General features: G+C 29.5%; 8 protein-coding genes and 1 long non-coding RNA gene across 13 annotated transcripts; 5 read left to right on the top strand and 4 right to left on the bottom strand.

Annotated features, from left to right (window-relative positions):
* Positions 1-2,170: 2,170 nt before the first annotated feature.
* Positions 2,171-2,781, bottom strand: LOC143425072 (uncharacterized). Its single transcript, XR_013102000.1, has 2 exons — positions 2,492-2,781; positions 2,171-2,284 (listed from the first exon to the last, which is right to left on the bottom strand). It is a non-coding gene; the product is annotated as an uncharacterized LOC143425072 (long non-coding RNA).
* Positions 2,782-2,838: 57 nt separating this feature from the next.
* On the top strand, positions 2,839-5,728 carry LOC143425071 (ras-related C3 botulinum toxin substrate 1). Its single transcript, XM_076897543.1, has 3 exons — positions 2,839-3,145; positions 3,684-3,895; positions 4,023-5,728. The coding sequence occupies exons 1-3, from the start codon at positions 2,839-2,841 to the stop codon at positions 4,320-4,322; spliced, it is 819 nt and encodes a 272-aa protein (XP_076753658.1). The 3' UTR covers positions 4,323-5,728.
* A 2,318-nt stretch (positions 5,729-8,046) lies between these two features.
* On the top strand, positions 8,047-8,843 carry LOC143425047 (uncharacterized). The gene is made up of 3 exons (XM_076897499.1): positions 8,047-8,219; positions 8,446-8,624; positions 8,705-8,843. The coding sequence occupies exons 1-3, from the start codon at positions 8,072-8,074 to the stop codon at positions 8,828-8,830; spliced, it is 453 nt and encodes a 150-aa protein (XP_076753614.1). The 5' UTR covers positions 8,047-8,071; the 3' UTR covers positions 8,831-8,843.
* Positions 8,838-9,831, top strand: Sptr (Sepiapterin reductase). The gene is made up of 3 exons (XM_076897498.1): positions 8,838-9,069; positions 9,143-9,456; positions 9,539-9,831. Exons 1-3 carry the CDS (start codon positions 8,838-8,840, stop codon positions 9,779-9,781), a joined length of 789 nt encoding a protein of 262 aa, XP_076753613.1. The 3' UTR covers positions 9,782-9,831.
* Positions 9,832-10,054: 223 nt separating this feature from the next.
* LOC143425044 (putative peptidoglycan muropeptide transporter SLC46) lies at positions 10,055-12,094 on the bottom strand. 3 transcript variants are annotated; one of them, XM_076897497.1, is made up of 6 exons: positions 11,962-12,094; positions 11,464-11,622; positions 11,052-11,401; positions 10,711-10,990; positions 10,440-10,622; positions 10,055-10,365 (listed from the first exon to the last, which is right to left on the bottom strand). In XM_076897497.1, the coding sequence occupies exons 1-6, from the start codon at positions 12,044-12,046 to the stop codon at positions 10,127-10,129; spliced, it is 1,296 nt and encodes a 431-aa protein (XP_076753612.1). In that variant the 5' UTR covers positions 12,047-12,094; the 3' UTR covers positions 10,055-10,126. The 3 variants fall into 3 exon arrangements, with proteins under 3 accessions (XP_076753612.1, XP_076753610.1, XP_076753611.1); XM_076897495.1 differs by having other exon boundaries at positions 11,464-11,724; positions 11,962-12,092; XM_076897496.1 differs by lacking the exon at positions 11,962-12,094 and adding an exon at positions 11,801-11,846 and having other exon boundaries at positions 11,464-11,724.
* A 338-nt stretch (positions 12,095-12,432) lies between these two features.
* Positions 12,433-14,262, top strand: LOC143425643 (NADH-cytochrome b5 reductase-like). 2 transcript variants are annotated; one of them, XM_076898606.1, is made up of 5 exons: positions 12,433-12,768; positions 12,864-13,098; positions 13,224-13,435; positions 13,524-13,714; positions 13,801-14,262. In XM_076898606.1, exons 1-4 carry the CDS (start codon positions 12,480-12,482, stop codon positions 13,709-13,711), a joined length of 924 nt encoding a protein of 307 aa, XP_076754721.1. In that variant the 5' UTR covers positions 12,433-12,479; the 3' UTR covers positions 13,712-13,714; positions 13,801-14,262. The 2 variants fall into 2 exon arrangements, with proteins under 2 accessions (XP_076754721.1, XP_076754720.1); XM_076898605.1 differs by having other exon boundaries at positions 13,524-14,262.
* On the bottom strand, positions 13,725-15,345 carry Fancl (E3 ubiquitin-protein ligase Fancl). The gene is made up of 6 exons (XM_076898604.1): positions 15,028-15,345; positions 14,840-14,950; positions 14,506-14,747; positions 14,242-14,431; positions 13,940-14,167; positions 13,725-13,862 (listed from the first exon to the last, which is right to left on the bottom strand). The coding sequence occupies exons 1-6, from the start codon at positions 15,322-15,324 to the stop codon at positions 13,767-13,769; spliced, it is 1,164 nt and encodes a 387-aa protein (XP_076754719.1). The 5' UTR covers positions 15,325-15,345; the 3' UTR covers positions 13,725-13,766.
* Positions 15,346-16,614: 1,269 nt separating this feature from the next.
* On the top strand, positions 16,615-19,520 carry Mfs16 (major facilitator superfamily transporter 16). 2 transcript variants are annotated; one of them, XM_076898602.1, is made up of 9 exons: positions 16,615-16,891; positions 16,991-17,069; positions 17,152-17,287; positions 17,366-17,734; positions 18,014-18,058; positions 18,294-18,495; positions 18,579-18,727; positions 18,847-19,149; positions 19,234-19,520. In XM_076898602.1, exons 1-9 carry the CDS (start codon positions 16,615-16,617, stop codon positions 19,294-19,296), a joined length of 1,623 nt encoding a protein of 540 aa, XP_076754717.1. In that variant the 3' UTR covers positions 19,297-19,520. The 2 variants fall into 2 exon arrangements, with proteins under 2 accessions (XP_076754717.1, XP_076754718.1); XM_076898603.1 differs by lacking the exon at positions 18,014-18,058.
* Positions 19,268-20,251, bottom strand: Pen-2 (presenilin enhancer, gamma-secretase subunit). Its single transcript, XM_076898607.1, has 3 exons — positions 20,071-20,251; positions 19,878-19,982; positions 19,268-19,799 (listed from the first exon to the last, which is right to left on the bottom strand). The coding sequence occupies exons 1-3, from the start codon at positions 20,129-20,131 to the stop codon at positions 19,660-19,662; spliced, it is 306 nt and encodes a 101-aa protein (XP_076754722.1). The 5' UTR covers positions 20,132-20,251; the 3' UTR covers positions 19,268-19,659.
* Between the last annotated feature and the right edge of the window lie 210 nt (positions 20,252-20,461).

Genomic DNA, 20,461 nt, shown 5'->3' with positions numbered 1-20,461 from the left:
TCAAGCGCATTTATACTTTAGTCTCTTAACATATTTCTCATTTCAATTAAAACATGTATATTAACTCTGACGAATATATTTGTTTATGCGAAAAACAAATAATTTTAAGGATAGTTGGTTTAACTAACTTATAAATACATCTAAGAAAATGATTCTAAATACATTTTGAAGCATACATATATTATATGTATTATTTAATTATACAATAATTAAAAGAATTCAACATAAAGAAAATAAATTCAAAAACAAAAGGTTTCATTAACCACAAATTCTTACAGCGACTACTATTTGTATCTTAAACGCCCCCTAGTAGATATGATTGAACATTAAAAGTGTATCGCTATCATATTCTAACTATATTTTGTTTTAATTTAATTAATTGCAACAGATTACAACAAACTATATGGAATTATGAGTACAAAACATATATCGCGTTACGTATTACACGAATCATCAATTATAATATAGTGTTCTAACTGTCGTTTTATAAATTTTTATAAAAAAGGTAGTTCACTACTCGTGTGACAAATTTTTACAGCTGATACTACACCTGTAAAGCAACAAAAAACTTATGTTTCTCTGAAAAAAACAAAAATCTCAGTTTTCTCTGCCATTTTTCCAAATCAGACTTACGCTTATGTGAACTTGTTTGTTGCTTTTCAGGTGCATTATCAACTGCAAAAATTACAACTGTATACACACTAGTAGTTAATCACCCTATATACTAACATTTTCTATACGAACCTTCCTGACTTCGTTTCCGCTTCTCTTTCCTTCTCACTGCTACTCTTTCCAATCCTATTTACAGACTTTTAGAGTACTGCTGATTAAATAAATTCCTTGACTTTCATTGCGCAGAAAGAATCAGATAAATTATATCTCCCGCTTTAAAGGTAAGAGAGAGAAAGATATATGAGAAAGCTATATGAAAGAGTGAGACAGATGATACCGTATCTACTTAGGAACCCCTGGCGCCATCTCTTCAAAAAGTGCTCAAACTGGTCGCACATCGTTATCGACAGCGAAGTGAACTACTGAAGACTACTAGCGCCATCTCTTGGCTAAGCGCTGAAACCTGGTCGGTAATTAGTTTCAGTACTTTCCGCAGAGATGGCGCTAGTAGTCTTCAGTAGTTTACTTCGCTGTCGATAACGCTGTGCGATCAGTTTGAGCACTTTTCGCAGAGATGGCACCACGGGTTCCAGAGTAGGGTCTGTATCATCTGTCTCACTCTTTCATATAGCTTTCTCATATATCTTTCTCTCTCTTACCTCTAAAGCGGGAGATATAATTTATCTGACTCTTTCTATTCAATGAAAATTAATGAATTTCTTTATTTAATCAGCAGTACTCCTAAATTCTGTAATTAGGATGAGAGAGAGAGCAGCAGACAGAATGGAAGAGGAGCGGATATGAAGTCAGGAAAGCAATAAATGTTAATATAAGGGTGATTTATTGGTCGTGTGTATACAGCTGTAATTTTTGCAACTGATGCTACACCTGAAAAGCAACAAAAAAGTTCACATAAACCTAGATCCAATTTGGTAAAATGTCAGAGAATTTTCCTTGGAACCATACAGAGGTGAGGAGTGGAATCTTTGATGTAGCTTCTTGTACGCATGCACATTGGAGCAAAACAGCACGAAACTGGAATTGGGAAGTCCATAATTCGACAGAAAAAGATGGTTTCTTCACAGGTTTCTCTTGAGTGACTTGTGTTATAATAGCAAATTTATTGCTCTTTTCAATACTATTTGTCTCATTTTCTTGTAGGACTTACAGTTTGGAAGATGCAATAATATGAGTGAAACTGCTGTTTCTTTAAAAGAAACAAAAATTCCAATTTTCTCTGCCATTTTTGCAAAGCGGACCTAGGTTTACATGAACTTTTTTGTTGCTTTCGAGGTGTAGTACCAGCTGTAAGAATATATCACACGAGTAGTGAATCATCCTGTATATATAAGATACTTTACGGTATTTTTAGTCATTATTTAAATGTAATAAATATCCTGTTGAAATATCAGACTGTAATTATACACATTTTACTTTCTTTTATATCATTGATCTTTATAATACTATTTAATATATTTGTATGCTTTCATGATACCCTCACAATATTTAAAAAAATGTTCCTTGTATCTTTTGCTCAAGGATTTGTGATGTTCCTAAATTTATTATACAATTTGCACTAAAAGATGTACACTGTGCTATTCTTTAAAGCAACATACATATATCTATATGTATCTATGTACATCTGCCAGCAACAAGTATTTCCCAAAAGTATCTCCGTGAAACCACCTGTGCACGATTGCATACCCGATGCAACACATGTTTATTGCTATCGTTGAATAAAAACATAATTTGTACAACGTGAATTAAGAGCTCTAATTAACCGAGTTTTATGAATTTCAATGAATCGTACCGTAAAAAGCGTTTTGCTCGAGGTGAAGGTGAAATTTTGCGAAGAAAGCAAATTTCGTACAATCGTAACATACCTATACCTGTGCCACCGGTTGGAATCGTCGCAAGAAAAACGTAATAACAGGTGGCTCCGCATCGCGGCAGGTGGATCAATTTCTTTTCTTTTTTTCATCTTTCCTGAATGGTGTATGCGTTCCCCCCATTGTTTTCGTGTGATGGCACAGAGTACCTGACAGGGCGTATCGAAGTTATCGTGCCCGAAACTCGATCCGTAATCCTGCAAACCACGAGTGTCAGCGCGAGAAAAAAGGAACGATGGTCCAGAGGAGAAACATCCTGTGACAGATGCAGCGATTGCATCGTTTTTCCTTGCCGTGGTAGAGGTTATATATGTAAGATATTTTCGGAAGTGTACGCATGAAAGCTTGCGGCTGTGGTAAAGTAAAAAGCGAAATAATGCCTCCGTCGTCCCATACAAATTGGACTAAACCCCTTTTAAAGAATGGACAGACAATGCAGATGCAAGCGAAGCGAACGGCTTGCACGACACAGAATCAGAATTCAAATAGCAATGGCACAGAACACGGTGGTATCCCACTGGACAGAAGGATTAAAGTTGTCCTAGTAGGTGACGGTGCCGTAGGAAAAACCAGCCTGGTTGTCTCTTATTCAACGAACGGTTTCCCTGGGGAATATGTGCCCACCGCATTTGATAATTATAATGGTTAGTTGAAAATTTAGTGCCCGTGGTAAGTCCTATTTCAGGTAGTGACAAATTTATTTTGAAACAGTAGAAACGGTGAGTCTTTCGTAATAATAATTTATAAATAGATTTCCGTGTAATTACATTGTTTAACTTATCTCGTAGCGATCGATTACATAGAATATGTACGAGTAATAAACGATAAGTGAAAGTAGTTAATTTGCCTCATTGGTTGATAAACACTTTTCCGCATTTTATTATAAAAATTGCATTTGTGACTTTTGCAAGGTAAAATGTCAAGTTTTTAGTAGCTCTAATGTAAGAGGCAAAGCTTATTTTATTTTTACAAGTAATGCTTGGAATTTAAAATAAAAATTTTAATTTTTTGCCCAAATGATTTGCCACGTACAAGATTAAATTATGTATGAGTAAGCATTAGCTTCTCTTTTGTCTATGTAACAATAACAGACTTATATCTATTCTAATGAATGATCATTTATTGTTTCTTCTTAATTAACTAAAATATATTAATAACTTTTAAATTCTTCGTTTATTATAGTGGTTGTTAATGTTGACGGTCAGCCAGTAAATGTTCAGCTATGCGATACTGCAGGTCAAGATGACTTTGATCCGTTAAGATCATTATGTTATCCAGAAACAGATGTATTCCTAGTATGCTTCAGTGTAGTATGTCCTTCCTCTTACCATAGTGTTACTTCTCGCTGGGTGAATGAAGTACGAAAATATTGCCCAAATGCACCAATTATATTGGTAATGAAATCATATTTTCAATAATTGTAATTAGTATTAAAATGTAAATAGTATTAAAATTAATACTTTATGTTTATTGAGTATACATAATGTAAGATTGCTTTAAGCGAAGCAAAAATAATTCTAGGTGGGTACAAAAAGTGACTTAAGGTCGGATGTACATCTTATGTTACAATTAGCAAGATATGGTCAACAACCAATTACAACTACTCAAGGTCATCAATTAGCTCAAAGAGTCGGAGCTGTAAGTTACGTGGAGACATCTGCTTTAACTCAACACGATCTTAAAGAGGCGTTCGATCAAGCAATAGTTAGTGCTCTTAATACAAGAAAAGGCGATGCTAGTTTACTATTTAGACGTAGAAAACCACTATCACTATGGCGCAGATGGTTATGTTGTTGGGAGAGACCCTCAAGTGGTGCATAAATGTTAATTAATTAGACTCTCTAGAATATTCTCTGTGATCAAGTGCGGCTACTTTGTTATCAGAGTTTCTTTAATTATTATCAATAATTCAAGATCTTTTACTCCATTAAAAGATTTAAAATATTTATGCTTTCAACAGTTCACTTTCAACATTTCAAATTAATATTATGCTTCCAGGATTTCATTGGATTATGACTATGCTCGAGTAATACTTTTAAAAATTGTGGAATAATCTCTATTGTATGTACATTTTATGTGATTCAGTATTTGAACTTTTCATACTTTATAGAATGTACAGAAAATAGCATTTTTCTATTTTTCTAATTCTGATAGCTAAGTTGTACGCCATTCGTAAAATTCCTGAAGCCGGACATGGCATAATTTATTATAATATTAATCATATTTTTGTTACTAGTATGTAATTGGCTACTTGCCGGTTGTGATTTTTCCTTTATCGATAGGATCATTGATGCTAGAACTTAATATTATATCAGTATCGCGTTATTATTATTATTATCATTAACATTATTAATATTATTAGTAATAATATTAACATTATTAATAATATTATTAGTAATAATGTTATTATTGTTATTACACTGTAAATTATACTTAATCATGCATTCTTATATACTGCAAAATCTCTGTAAAATAAGAATTCTGATACAATCTTTTCAATTACAAACTCTTTACACTCTTGATTTCAATCATCAATAACAATCAAAATATACATTATTTATTGTTTGTGAAACATACAATACAATCAGAAATATTATCTGTGGTCTGGAAATAAGGTACAGGTACCACTTACTTAAAAAAAGAGTGCTAAGAGTTATAAATTTCAATAATATTATTAATGCATTAAACTATATACATCACATTAAAGCTATAACATTGCATTGTTACTATGAGATTAAATGAAGATAATTATTTAACGATACATTTTTGTATAATGTAATGCTTGCATGAACAATTTATCTAGAGATAAATTCTTTTTATATATGAAGCATAATTATGAAATCAGTAATCAAAACCGTTTCATGAAATATTTAAGAAAAAAATGCTGTTAAAAACATTAGTAAGTGCTGTGATCATAACATTTAAATTTTGTCAGGTTCTATAATTTTTGTATATAAGAAATAAGATACAAAACTAGAGAAAAGTCTTAACGTTGCTTCCATTTGATACAGTTTCAAAGGCCATTATCATTAAATTCAGTTAAATTTTTAATAAACTTTCGTCCAATAAATACCAGCTATTTGGGTTTTTCAGTTTCAAATAGTACTTTTGAAGAATAATAAAATTAGAATAGAAATAAACAGAGAAAGAGACTAATGATGTCAATGCAAAAATATAATCGTCATAAATCATTTCATTATCATCTTCATTTAAATTTGTATAAATATTTTAGAAGAGAATAATTTAAATTTGCTTTACACTCGAAGTATTTAAAGGTTTTCAACTAAATTTTGTATGTTCTATTAATATTAAGAACAAAAAATAATTTGAATAAATAGTCAAACTGACTATTCTTAGGAAAACAGTTTCATTTTTTTTGTCTCTTAGGATTAATAGAATATACTTCGGAAGTTTAATATCGTAGCAATATCTCGTATATTTTTGCATATTGCAATTTTTATTTACGATTTCCACAATTTTAACTTGCTCAAATTAATACATTTAAAAAATGTGATTTATATTAGTAAAACATCGAAACTGATTCTTCAGTTACATTTTGTTTTAAACAAAAATAGTTTACATAGTTCGGAAAATATTCTATGAAGTATTCTTAAAATATACATAAGAATTAATTACATTGATTGAATTTCAAATCTTTTCTTGTCGTGATTTGTAGAACCAATGTTCCTGGATTTTTTATATTAAAGTTACAAATTGAGTATACGCTTTAAATAAGAAAAAAATAATTTATGCGTATAATTGATGTCTGTATTTAAATATATGCATATTATCTTTATATCATTGTTACTGCTGAGAAGGATATATAAATTCATTTTATTACAATATTTGAAGTATGAGATACGACAGACAAATTTTTTTAAATATGAATTGAAGTGCACTTGCAATGATAATTTGAAAAATTAGTGTGTTACTTATATCATTTATTTTGATTTTACATCTATCAAACTCTTTTAATTGAAATATTTTTTTGGTATTTTTAACTATATATTTATACCAAACAGCTTGATAATTACATTTCTGTATGATAATATTTACTATAAATGAATAGAGCAAAGATATTTGATAATATACATGAATATTACATGGATAACATTGTTATTTCTGATATGTAAACAACATTTTTGTATTAAATCCTTAATAATAATCAATTGTATATAAAATCATATAACTTTGTAGCTACTGCAAAAGCATAGTATTCAGAGGAAACGCAATATATACCTATATTATAGAGATACATATGTATACAGCGGCTCATGAAATTATTCCAATGCGTATTACAGTTTTAACAAAGGAAGTATATACATTAAACCGAAGTATTTGAAGCAAGAATGATGCCTTAGGATATATTGATAAAAGTAGAAAATAATTTAACAACATATGCAGTAATTACAACAGTACATTTACTACAACAATAATCAGAAGCTTGCAACAAATTCGAACATATGTACTATTTTTACATCACATATTGTATTAATATTTAGCTAAGACTCACTTGAGTGCAATAATGTTTAACGATACGAAATGTATTGTAGATACTGTATATACATATTGTGAAATTATTTTCTGACTTTACGTATCTAATCACTTGAGTCTTCATTTTTATATTATATTAAGTAAACAATACCATTTTTATAACATGAATACTTTACTTGTTAATAATTGTAAGTGTAAACATTTAAATACTTTTGTGAGCCACTACATATATACTTATGCAGATAAACCATTTTAGACTGAGGTATATCAATGTTGTAATAAATAGTATTAATAATCGCTTATATTATAATAAAGTACATATACATATATATGAATAATATTTTTGTAAACATTTTTCTATATCAGTCTATGCTTTTTAACTACATTAAATTTGTGTCAATTGTTCTTTATTGTATATTTGTACACCAATAAATTATTCGTGACAAATTTTTTATATATAAAATATTTATATATAAGTAAACAATCCTTTATATATAAAATACAAAGTTGCCACAAATGTTCTCTATACCACGATGTACAGATAGTCTTAGGATACATAACAATTAGCAAAACGTTTATGCTAATAGTTTCATATCCTTCGTTTTACATTAAAATTTATTAAACATGATAATATATTTAGTAAATATATTTATGAGGATGGAAATCTCTTATTTTTTTTATATGTCGAGTATTTTTTGTACTAACGAAACGGAATATATAAGATATAATTAAATATAGTATTAGAGGAATATAAAGATATTATTAGAGTTAAATATATTTTGACCTTGTGTTTGTAATCGAATATTGCGATAAGAATATTTTCAAGTTTATAAACATACGAACGAGGAACTATTTACTTTATATTATCTCATTCGAGCTCGTTCATTCTTATGGGGGAAATGTACTTTACTACTATCTACTTTGTTTAATTTAACCCGAATTATTTCTGTGTTATCTTACTAGCCCGCTACAGTGCAAATTTGTAGCAATACCCTTGTTAGCTTGAAAAGAATTAGCATATTTTCAATGTGTAGGCAATAAATATTTCTTGGTTATATAGTACTGGTTATATAAAAATGAAGACGGATATTTGCGATCCATGGTGTGCAACTAATACAACGGAAATTAGTGATGACAAATGCAGAAACTGTTTTGAGGATTCTTTCGTAGATCTTTCTAATCATACCAAATTAGCTGATTCAGAGGAATATTTGACGAAACTTTGTAAGTTTCAATGAAACCTCATTGTTTTTAATTACTTATCCTCATAAAATTGTACGCAATATGGTATTTTCTATATCGTGTGTAATATTACTAGTTAAATTCAATTTTTATTTTTAAATTGTTATTACATGTTATTATGGATTAAAAGAATGGTGTAAATATCTTTTCTCGTACAATGTTAACTAATTTAATGTAAAATTTAGTAAACTATAAAAATATACTATAGATTCCAGACTTAAAAACCTTCAAAAAGGTACATCCAAAAAGGATCTCGTATCATCTTTATCTGTAGCAAAAGAGGATTCTATTGCACGCTTAATAACTTCTGAGTGTAAATTTGAAACAGAAGAAGAAATCGAGCTTGCTTCAAATCCACTGATAAGACATATAGTACCTCACTTACAGGTAAATTATCTGAATATAAACAACCTATATTTGTATTTTTAACTCATTATCAGTAATAATATATCATTATTTCAATCTAGGCACTAACTGCTACTGAGTTAGTTCATCTCTTAAAAGCAGATGTTCTTCAATTAATTAATGAGTCTGAACAACAAGAAGAGCAAGTTGATATAGAAACATTAACAAGCAAAGAAACTATCCCTTAAAAGAAACATGCCGTTTGAATTATCAGGAAAAGCGTTTTTTGTAATAACTGGTGCGAGTCGTGGAATTGGAAGACAAATTGCAATATCGATTGGTTCAGTCCTGGAAGAAGGTTCGCATGCCCTTTTGTTAGCGACAAACTTAAATGCTTTGAAAGAAACTGCAAAACATATTCCTGCTAGTGTATCTGTCGATACTGTTAGCGTTGACTTATCTAAAGCGACAAAAGATGAATTGTATGGTAAGCACACATAATTTTCCCATTTGATCTGTCTCCCTCTTCTGCTCTATCATTATATTTTTATACTTTTTAGACATTGTAATGCAGTCTTTGAAAAATCGAACTGCAGATCAGTTTGATCAACTGATTGTTGTACATAATGTGGGTTCTGTCGGGGATGTTAGTCACTATGCAAATGATTTGACCGACATAAAAATCTTACATGATTATTACGATCTGAATGTCTTTGGACCCTTTATTTTAAATGGAGTTATTATGAAAATATTCAACAAATGTATGAACACTAAGAAGACAGTCATAAACATTACATCATTGTTGGGTATACAGCCAAGAAAGACAATGGCTTACTATAGCAGTGGTAAAGCGGCACGGGAAATGTTCTTTAAAGTAATGTGATTTTATTTAAATACAGAAATTATATACTTACTATTATTTTCAAGATGTATTTACTAATTTACATATTATATAGGTGTTTGCATTAGAAAATCCGCAGATCAACGTGTTAAATTATTCACCAGGACCAGTTGATACTGATATGTATCACGAAGTTTGCACTAAAGTTTCTGATCCTGGAGTCAAAGTAGAATTCAATGATTTATTGACAAAGAGAACTATTCTGACTTGTGAACAAACAGTTAATCGTCTTTTAATGGTTCTGAAGGAGCAGAAATATAAATCTGGTGATCACGTTGATTATTATGACGAATTATAAATTACTAAAAATGCTTCACGAGAAATAAAACTAAAATTAATTGTATTTTATTCATATTGTTATTATGTACATTAACAAAATAAGGTGTATAAAAAATGCATATTTACATTTAAAAAATGCCAGGTTGAATTAAGCGTCTTCTTTTTTTTCATTTTCCAGCTTAAATCGAACTATAACTATCGAATTGTGCATTAAATATAATAGTGAGTACTATTATTGTTTAAACTCAACTATTAAGAACTACTTTATGTTTAACTTAACTAAATTCTAGAAAACGGAATATATACTGTTCTTGCAATGATATGTTCACTTTAATTGTTCTGTGGAGTAAGTATTTCTTGAACTTTATGATGATAATTCATCATTTTCTATTAATGGTGTATGTCTTACAGAATTAGATTTTACATGTCGAATTAATAGGTTTATTAAAATAATTATTATAGCAATAGAAATTCCTACAGAAAGTAACCAAACTGGTAATGGATATGTAGGTGGCATAGAATATGAGTAAATCATGCTATATAATGAAGCTCCTATAAATGGAACTAATGTTTCAATAGATATTGTCATGGAAAATACTTTACCTGTAAAATTTGAGAAATAATATCAAGTTATTTATATTGTAAGAAATATTTTTGTTATATTTAATACTCTTTACCTGTATCATCCGAAGGCACTGACTTTGATAATATAGCACGAATTAGAGGAGAAGTAATGCCTCCAAACATCTGTACAACTGCAGACAGATACATATGCCAAGATTTGTATGTAAAACTTTGAACTAAAGAACCGCATAAAGAAGAGAATGATGATATTATAGCTGAAGTTTCTTCGGTAAATCCTATGAATGTATTATTTTTTTCATTACTTATATCTCCTTTAATGAAATTTCTAAATATTACAGTTAACATACAAACTTGAATCCATACCAGCATATGTTACCAAAAGTTTCATTCCGAATATTAACCCAAAAATTGAAATTATTACATTTGCAGCCATATAAATGGAATATTTATTTACATCCCAACCAAGTCTAGCATTCACAAACATAAAGCCAACAGTCATTTCTCCTTCCATAAGTAGAACCTTTAAAATAATGATGGCTGTACAACACCAAACAATATATCTATCAAACCCATCTCGTTTCTTGATACATGTATCAATAAGTTGTCTGACCAAACGTACATCAAACAAACATTTTATGGTTACCTATAATTATTAAAGAAATATAAATAAGAACTTATTTGTAGATAATAATGAAAATACATACTGAATCTGTATTGTACGTAGTTTTTGGAACTAGAAAGCAAATATACAATCCTGCTAACATACAACATATAGTAGCAGTAGCAAACACAACTGTATATCCATATGCTTGAAAAATTTCAGGACCAACTAATATACCAATTAAGTAACCAACAGATATCAAAGCATCCATCCAAGCTAATTGCCAACTTCTTTCTTGTTCACTTGTTATGTCAGAAATATAGCAAATAGTACCTAATAAAACTATAGAAAACCCTCCAAGGCACGCATATGGAATATATGCAATTAATAAAAACCAAGGACTGACATCCCAAACAGTCATAAAGGAAATAATCAAATACAATAGCGATAAACCTATGATACAAATTATATATTCAGTACATTTAATTTCATTTCTTAAGGCGCACAATACCAACCGATATATCCAGATAACATAATAGGCTTCCTTCCATATATATCACTCCATGGCCCCAAAAATAAAGATAATAAAGCAGGTACGATACTTTCGATAATTGACTTGGTCATTAAAATTAAACTTGCTTTGGGTTGGACTTGCTTATCTACTTTCAATGCCTCTGCAGAACTGTTAGTCTCATGCAATAACAAACATTCTGTTTGATTTATACCTAATGTTATGCTACAGGTACGATATACTATTAAATCTGTTAAAATGTTACCTAAAATTGGAATAAAATTATGTAATCTACCTTGTAAATAATTAAGTTATTTTAATGTACTATATAATATACAAACCAATTGTTCCAACTTTCATAAGGGAAAAATTTACTTTACAAGAAGGAAATATTTTCTTTTTTTTTATATGTATATATACATCTATAAACTAATATTAAATTTTGTTGTAACATACTATATTTTTATTGTAAAAACATATTAAAAATATGCATTATAATTACTTGAAATAGCTTGAGCACATATCAACACCATCATAGGTGGTTGTACCAGTGCATAACGTTTCCATCCTGTAATCGCGCCTTCCATTTGATGTTTTCTTTTTATTTTGTTGTATTAACAAACAATACACGACTATATATTACTTATATAATTATTAATAACTTAGCTAGGTTAGTTACGTAAAAAAATAATTATAAAATAGACAGTAGATTGTAACAGAATTCACTAGACCGCACACGTATAGTTAACAACATTTAGGTATTATTGTTTAACAATTTAAGCAAGTCATTTTAATGCGTTACGTCATCAATCGTAAGTAGATAACGTGTTGTCATTGTTATAGCACTTCTATTGTTTTACTGCAACAATATGTATATGAACTATTTACAGTAGCTATGAAAAAGCAAACCAGTGTTGTGTATATGATAGAAAATTGTTTTAATGCTTAATAAAATCAGATACACAATTTTCTGTATTCTCTTGTGCACAATTTAATTTTTCAGACATTGTGTGCAAATGCATGCGATACAAAAGTGCTTTTAATTACACAGTTATGTGTATTGATAATAATAATGAGGGTAGTAGACCGGTAACACCAACAGAGGAAGATTGCTGTCACAGTGCATGCGATCCTTGTATTTTTGATATACACAGCAAGTTAGTGGAAGAATATGAAAGGAAAAAGAAACAAAATATAAAAATATGGAGTACACAAAATGTATTGTGTACGTATATGTATAAAGACTTTGCAGTTGTCGATAGAAAGGAAACTTCTGAATCTTACGTTCTACTTCTTTTGAAATATCAAGGTATAATTCTTTGTTTTATATAAACAAATTATTTGTAGATATTATGCACATAATTTTTGATTATTAATATTATAATAATTATTTATTTCATATAGAAAAGGACTTCAGAAGTGATAGAAGAATACTAATTAATCCAGGGCAACATGTTATGTTACATTTGCACGATACTACGAAACCATTTACACCAATTTCATTCACAGATAATACTATTGAATTTTTAGTTAGACTTTATTCTAGTGGAAAATTTAGTACATATTTAAAGAATATAAAGTTAGGCGATATAATTCATATTAGAGGACCATATGGGAACTTTAAGTATGAAAGAAATAGGTGTGTAAATTACAGATTATTCCTTTATTTTATTATTCAATTATTTATCTTAAATTTATAACAGTATAACGTCCAATTTTATTCTGTACGATTGTAAAATTTCTTTCAAAATAATACTTTTTCAGTTTTCAGACAATTATTATGTTCAGCATGGGATCTGGACTAGCTGCAATGTACCCCATAGCAAAGTCAGTTGTAGACAACGAATTGGAAGAGACAAAGATTCATTTAATTGGAGGATTTCAAAATATATCCCAAATTCCTCTAAAAAAAGAACTACAAACCCTATCAGATTATTGGAATTTCAAATGTACATTGCACATATCACAATTACAAGGTAATAATTAATATACTGCAATATAATAAACTATATGTACATTGTGGTTTTATGTAATGATATATACGTTCTAATCCCTTAACTTCAGATATTTGCAACCTTCATGCTATAAACATAAAATCTGGTAGACTAGACAGAAAGTCAGTATCCGAAGTACTAGAAAATAAAGCAACTAGCACCACATTAATCTTAATATGTGGTACTCATCAATTTAACAGTTCTGTTAAACGATGGATAGAATGCATGAATTATATGCATGTACACATATTTGAATGATAAGTTAATGAATACGCTATCGTTTTTTAACATTTTATCTTGTAATGAAGCTAAACTATTTAATGCAACACGATATGTCTTCTTGACAGTTGGGACACGAATCATGAATGTAATCAAATACAATATGATTTCCAGCAATTGTTTGCAGCCACTAAAACATGAAATAATTATTTGTAAATAATGAAAAGATTAAATTGAGGATTATGTAATTTCTACAAAAAAGCATACTTGTAATAGACAAGATGTGTGAAAATGCTTTCTACACTTTTTATTGCTGCAAATTTTATCAGGTAAAGTCTCGTTATCTAACTCTAGAGAGAAACAAATACAACATTCTTCATCTGCAACAACAGCACGGCTATTTTGTGATTCTTTGTTGACTTGTTTTTTTGGAAAGGAATCTATGTTTAATAACATCGTTAAATTATCTATGATATTACATTCTGGATTCCAATTCTACAAACATACCATAATACACTTTATTATTATTAAAATATAATATGAATGTATTCAAAATATTGTATACATACATCTAAATTCATAGAAACTAATTCTTTCTTCGATTCAATTTCAACATCACTACCCATAAATTTAATTTCTGGCAAAGCCGTTGCATTTGAGACATTTATCTTAATAATCATCGATAACGATGGTGTTAAATAAATTCGTCTATAAAGATGACATGGTTTTGGATTCAGTGGATCTAGCACCCAACAATTCCTAATTATCATAAAGTGATACATTAAATTATCGATTTTAAAGAGAAATGAAAATAAACATGCTGACATGCTTACTCATCAATTTGTTTCAAATTTGACCAAGATTTCTCAAGCATTTCTACTTGTAGCTTCAATTTGTTCCTTGCTATCATTAATGTCGATATATTGTTTTCGAATGGTCCAAGATTAGGTATTTCAGGCAAATCTGTATAAATAACTGTCCATTTTCCATGGTTTGTTCTTTTTAATTGCACAGCCATATTATTGTAAGACAGTTTAATTATACTTAAACTATTATTAGATAATATTTGAACTTCCTTTAACACATAGCATAATAACAATAATAGCATAATATACTTAATAGTTTTTTATGGTGTAAATAAAAATAACCTGATGATATTTTACATACTGACGGTATCTCAAGTATATCTTTTAATTCGTTTAATATTTTTACTCTATCATTATCTACTGGTTTGTATCCATTACTTTCAATGATGTGACTATCGTTAATAAAGTTGCGCTGTTTAAATATATGATTAATAATTATTGTTATTAAAACAAGAGATGTAAATATTTGTAAAAAATTGTCATACTCACAATCAATGACTGTAATTGTCTTAAAAATGTTGACACTTTAGTTGTGTTATGTGTCAAATCTCTTAGCTTTTTGCTGAATTTTCTATCATGTATAAATGCGATTTCTTTACCAAATTTAATCTCTACATTATGTAATGATGGATAATTACGTATAATCAATTTTAACCTAATTCGAATGTTTTGTCCAGAATTGCTTGGAACTTTTAAAAATCCATGCCAAGTAGCTGGATTTTGAGAAATTAATATCATTTCTGGATACTTCTCAATAATAGATCTGTAATCATCGTCGTCGATCATTCTAAAAGAATTGGTTATTTTTATTAATATCTCAGTTTATATAATACAAAATTACGTTAAATAGTACATTTATGAATTATACTTTGTCTATGTGTGAGTGATTTGTCAATTTGGTTTCTTCAAATTATTCTTGATTTATGTTTAAGAAGATATTGCGACGATTTTACAAATTCAATGATATGATTCATTTATAATCTTCAAATCATTCTGAAACATTACATCATGTTAGAGTTATGCCATTCGATTGATAAGAGCAATTAATAGATTCATGCGAAATAAATTTATCAATTCTTGATAATGTTATAATATTATAATTAGAAATGTCTTTATTTCAAATTTCAGTTTAAGCCTGTTACGCGCGGATATACGATCTTCGCGCTTTCTGCATCGAGGTGAAATAAAATACGAATTACCTTGAACAGTATTGTATATAGGTATACCATGCTATCATATCAGATAAAATACACACGTATGCATTTGTCAAGATTACCATATGTCCATAGTATTCCTTTGTTATTATCGATAGGATATATTTAATTTAATTTAACGTAGAATTGCATTTCTCGTAGTGTCTCGGTACAAGTGAAACTGTAATAGTAGAATATCATTACATACACAAAGTAAACTACATATTAAATCTATACACTTACAAAATGTTACATTTGTTGTTTCTCCTTTGTTATAGGTTATGAGTCATACCTTTGTCGAATTCGTTTCTTATCACTTACTGGTTCCAGTAGTAAAGTTTTGTGATTAATCTATAGAAAACGTTAAACGCTTATAAAAATATCAACAAAGAAGAAAGTTGCGGGAAATATATAAAAAGTGGTGACACTGAAAAAAATCAAAGAGATAGATACAGTATACGTACCAATGTTATAATTTTATAATGCTTATGATTTTTTTTTTAACAAAATAAAAATCATAAAATGTAATTATTAATAATATAGTGAACAGCTTACATTGCCAAATTATATCTAATGAAATAATCGTACATTGTGATCATTGAATGCTATTGCATTATATATAAGTGCATTTTATAAATTGAAATAATTGTATAAAACAGAAGCGTACAGTATTGTTTTTCACTTTTCCCAAAGTATTAACATTATAGAGCTAAGAATATTATATAATTGTCGTTTTATAAGCTATATGGATGGAAATTGAGAAAGTGATATATGAAAAATTAAAATTTAGATTGAAAAAGTACAAAGAGTGCATAAAATAATAATCATATAACAAATTTCACTATATTTTTGATATTTATGAAGTAAAGTATACTTTGAAAATATGACTGGTCCGTCGAGAGATCAACCATGGGGTTTGCTAGTCATAGAATATATAGTATCCAAATGTTGTCCTCATTGCCGTGTCAATCGAATGGTATGGCATCAAGGCGGTATTCTGGCTCTAACATATCTGGCTTATACGTGTTACCATATGACAAGAAAGCCGATATCTGTTGTAAAAAATGTATTGAGCCTCAATTGTAGCACATTGTCACCGCCACCAAACTTTTTAATCAATAGTACTAATCGAGATACATGGTGCGATTGGGCTCCTTTTGGTAAATATAATTTTGATATTTCAGTAACTGTTCCAAGTTTAAAATAATTTGCATACACATAAATTACATATTTTCTTTTTTCTTTTTTTCTACTAACAGATACTGCCGATGCTCCAGCGTTACTTGGCATGTTAGATTCAGCATTCCTATTTGCATACGCAGCAGCCATGTTCCTCAGGTGACATTATTAAAGTGAGCTTATTTGTGATCTAGAGATCATACAGATTATTTTGATAATAATTTCACATTCATATGTGCAGTGGTTTTATAGCAGAAAGGGTAAATTTACGGTATTTTCTTACATTTGGAATGCTTGCGTCGGGTATATCTTGTTATCTGTTTGGTATTGCTAGACCATATAATATTCATAGTTTATGGTACTTCATTCTAGTTCAGGTAAGTGTATGCAAACGATTTATTCCTTGTAAATAAATAAATTTCATGGATAAATTCATAAATTATTATTATACTTAGGCAATTGGTGGTATTTTCCAAACATCGGGTTGGCCAGGTGTTGTTACTGTTGTTGGAAATTGGTTTGGAAAGGGAAAGAAAGGCTTGATCTTTGGAATATGGAATTCTCATACATCGTTAGGGAATATTTTGGGCAGTTTAATAGCCGCTGAATTTGTTGAATCTGATTGGGGACTAAGTTTTATGGTACCTGGAGGAACAATGGGTTTAGCAGGATTTGTGATATTTCTATTCCTAGCACCAAATCCTATTGATATAGGATGTATTCCACCTATCCCACCTAGATGTAGGAAATTTGATGCCGCAAATAGTTCAGATGAAGGAAGCGGTACAGACGATGGTGAAAATACATATAACGATGTTGAAGACGTAAGTTAGAATATAAATTTTAGCATGTAATGCGTTGTTAGCGGTATTTCTTAATCACTACTGTCTGAAATAAGTTATAAATCTAATTTTTTCCTATTTTAAGGACTGAATGATTAAATCTTTAATAATGATTAACTCTTTACTTTCGTACAATTAAGTAATGCTGTAATTAGTTACAAATATATCTTTAATTAGATTTCTATATTTATACTTATTTTTTTATATACTTTATTTGCTCATGTTGTATGTTTCCTAATGTAACCCATTTATTGTACTTAGCGTCTCACCTATCGCTGTGCCTACCGCGAACTGGTCGATGTTGATGTAAGTGCATGCCTCGTGTTTTTTTTTTTTCTTACTGTAATTAATATTAAACTTTTTATATGCCTGTATTAACATTGATTGCATTTCATTGTTCATAATATTTATATTATTTTTTCTCTTCTTGAATATGATTTTTGACAAATTAAGCTTTATATACATGCTGTATACTGTATGCACATATACTTGTCTTCTATGATCTTCTGTAAATATTTATAAGATGTTTATTTTTTGAAAGGATCGAGCAATTGTACGATCAGAGACTAGTCCAATATTATCGAGACATAGACATGTCCAAGAGCCTCACAAAGGAAATGCAATTGGATTCCTGGGAGCTGTGACTATACCTGGAGTCATAGAATATTCTCTTTCTTTATTTTTTGCAAAACTTGTAAGCTACACATTCCTGTATTGGTTACCATTGTACATTGCAGCTTCAAGTTAGTATCCCTTAAATTGTAACTATAAATTATGTATTCTATGTGCAAATCTTCTACAAATACTTTGGCCCTTTTCTTTTTAGCAACCTACAGTGCAACATTAAGCGCGGATCTTTCTACTTTATTTGACGTTGGCGGTATTGCGGGCGCTATAGCAGCTGGTGTTTTATCTGATTATAGTGGAATGAATGCTCTAACATGTGCAGTTATGCTTGGATTTGCAGTTCCTATGGCATGTGCTAATTTCTATTATATACATTAAAAATTATTTAATTGTTAAAATTATAATATTGAGAATTTCAAATCGTTTGAGCTAGAAATATCATTATAACAGTAATTGTTTATTTATAGTTATTCCTATACGACTACATTGGAAGTACTGCTTTGGGCACAAACATAGTATTATTACTACTAGCAGGTCTATTAGTAAATGGACCTTACGCCTTAATAACAACTGCAGTATCTGCCGAACTTGGAACTCATCCCAGTCTGGGAGATAATTCTAAAGCTTTAGCTACAGTTACTGCAATTATTGATGGAACAGGTAGTATTGGTGCTGCTGTGGGTCCATTACTTGCAGGATTAGTATCACGATGGGCTGGCTGGCATAACGTTTTTTACATGCTTATGATTGCAGATATGTTAGCATTATTGGTAAGCTCACTTAACGTTATAAGTTCATGTTATTTTAATGGGTAGAAACTATTTTTAATCTCAATATAATATATATATTCTTAGCTTCTATCAAGGTTAGTTTACAAAGATATACAAGTATACAGACGGCGGCGAAGGACCGTTTAACTTTATTCTTGTACATTCACCGAAGGATAATGGATACATACGAAAATAAATATAAATTTTCCAAATATGTCTTTGCAAATTTAACTCTTTTATAAGTGGTATAAAATGCATAAAATGCTGCACTTTGTACTTATATCTAAAACTTGTACATATATATATTATTAAGTTTTAGAAATATTTAATACCAGTGCACCAAAATAAACAATATTTTTTTATAATTCCGATCATTGTTATTTAATACATTACCAAATTAAGAAAAGAAAAGAAAAACAGTCTTATCTCTTTCTTCAATTCACGTGTTAAAATATACATTATAACAGTTAATTAATAATAATTAAATAAAGGTAAAATTATATCGTAACATCAAGGAATGCCAGTTGGAATTATATAGCTAATAGAGTCTGCGAATTCACCCCATGCCGCCCTTTGCGTTTGAAAAGTAATAATCCACGCTAGAAGAGCAGCTGACCATATAACTGCTCCGATTGCAGAAAATAATACATCTGAAGCGAAACATATATAATATACAGTTGTATATACATATTAGTAACCAAATTTACATTAAATTGTTAGTAACTTACATCTTTTAATTTGTTTCTGCTCCTCGTAATGTGGTTTAATAAAGGCTTCTTTCGCAAACCAGATAGCATTTACAGCCCAAAGAAATGGTAGAAGAACAAATCCAGCTGCAAAATGAGCAGAACCATTTACATATATTTTTTTACAAAGTAAGAATTACAATGATAGAAAACAATAATATATATATTAGCTTACCTCTAAAATACCATTTGCAAAGATATAATTTTTTGTCATTTGGAATTTTTGACAAATCCATTGTCACAACACGATACAGAAATTATAACCTATATCGTTATCGTTTCGATTACACAGAACTCTGTACAGTGATGCGCTACGATATTGTATTATTAATCGTGAGCGTACGTTTAAAAAAGCTGACGAAGATATAATTAAAAGTACGGGTATGCAAGAAATATTTACATGTCACATGAGAATACAATTTTCTATCAAATGGAGATATTATTTCCTTTTTTCAGTAGATGGAGCTGTTACATAGTAAAAAGAAGAGGAAGACCGCATTTTAGTGGTTCTCATACAGACATAGAATGAATACGTTTAACGTTTCGAAGGTACGAGTAACGTCGCA

This window comes from Xylocopa sonorina, chromosome 7, assembly GCF_050948175.1.
Source record: "Xylocopa sonorina isolate GNS202 chromosome 7, iyXylSono1_principal, whole genome shotgun sequence".
Classification (NCBI taxonomy): Eukaryota; Metazoa; Arthropoda; class Insecta; order Hymenoptera; family Apidae; genus Xylocopa; species Xylocopa sonorina.
The sequence above is the reverse complement of the archived record's forward strand: the minus strand, read 5'-3'. Positions and strand labels throughout refer to the sequence as shown.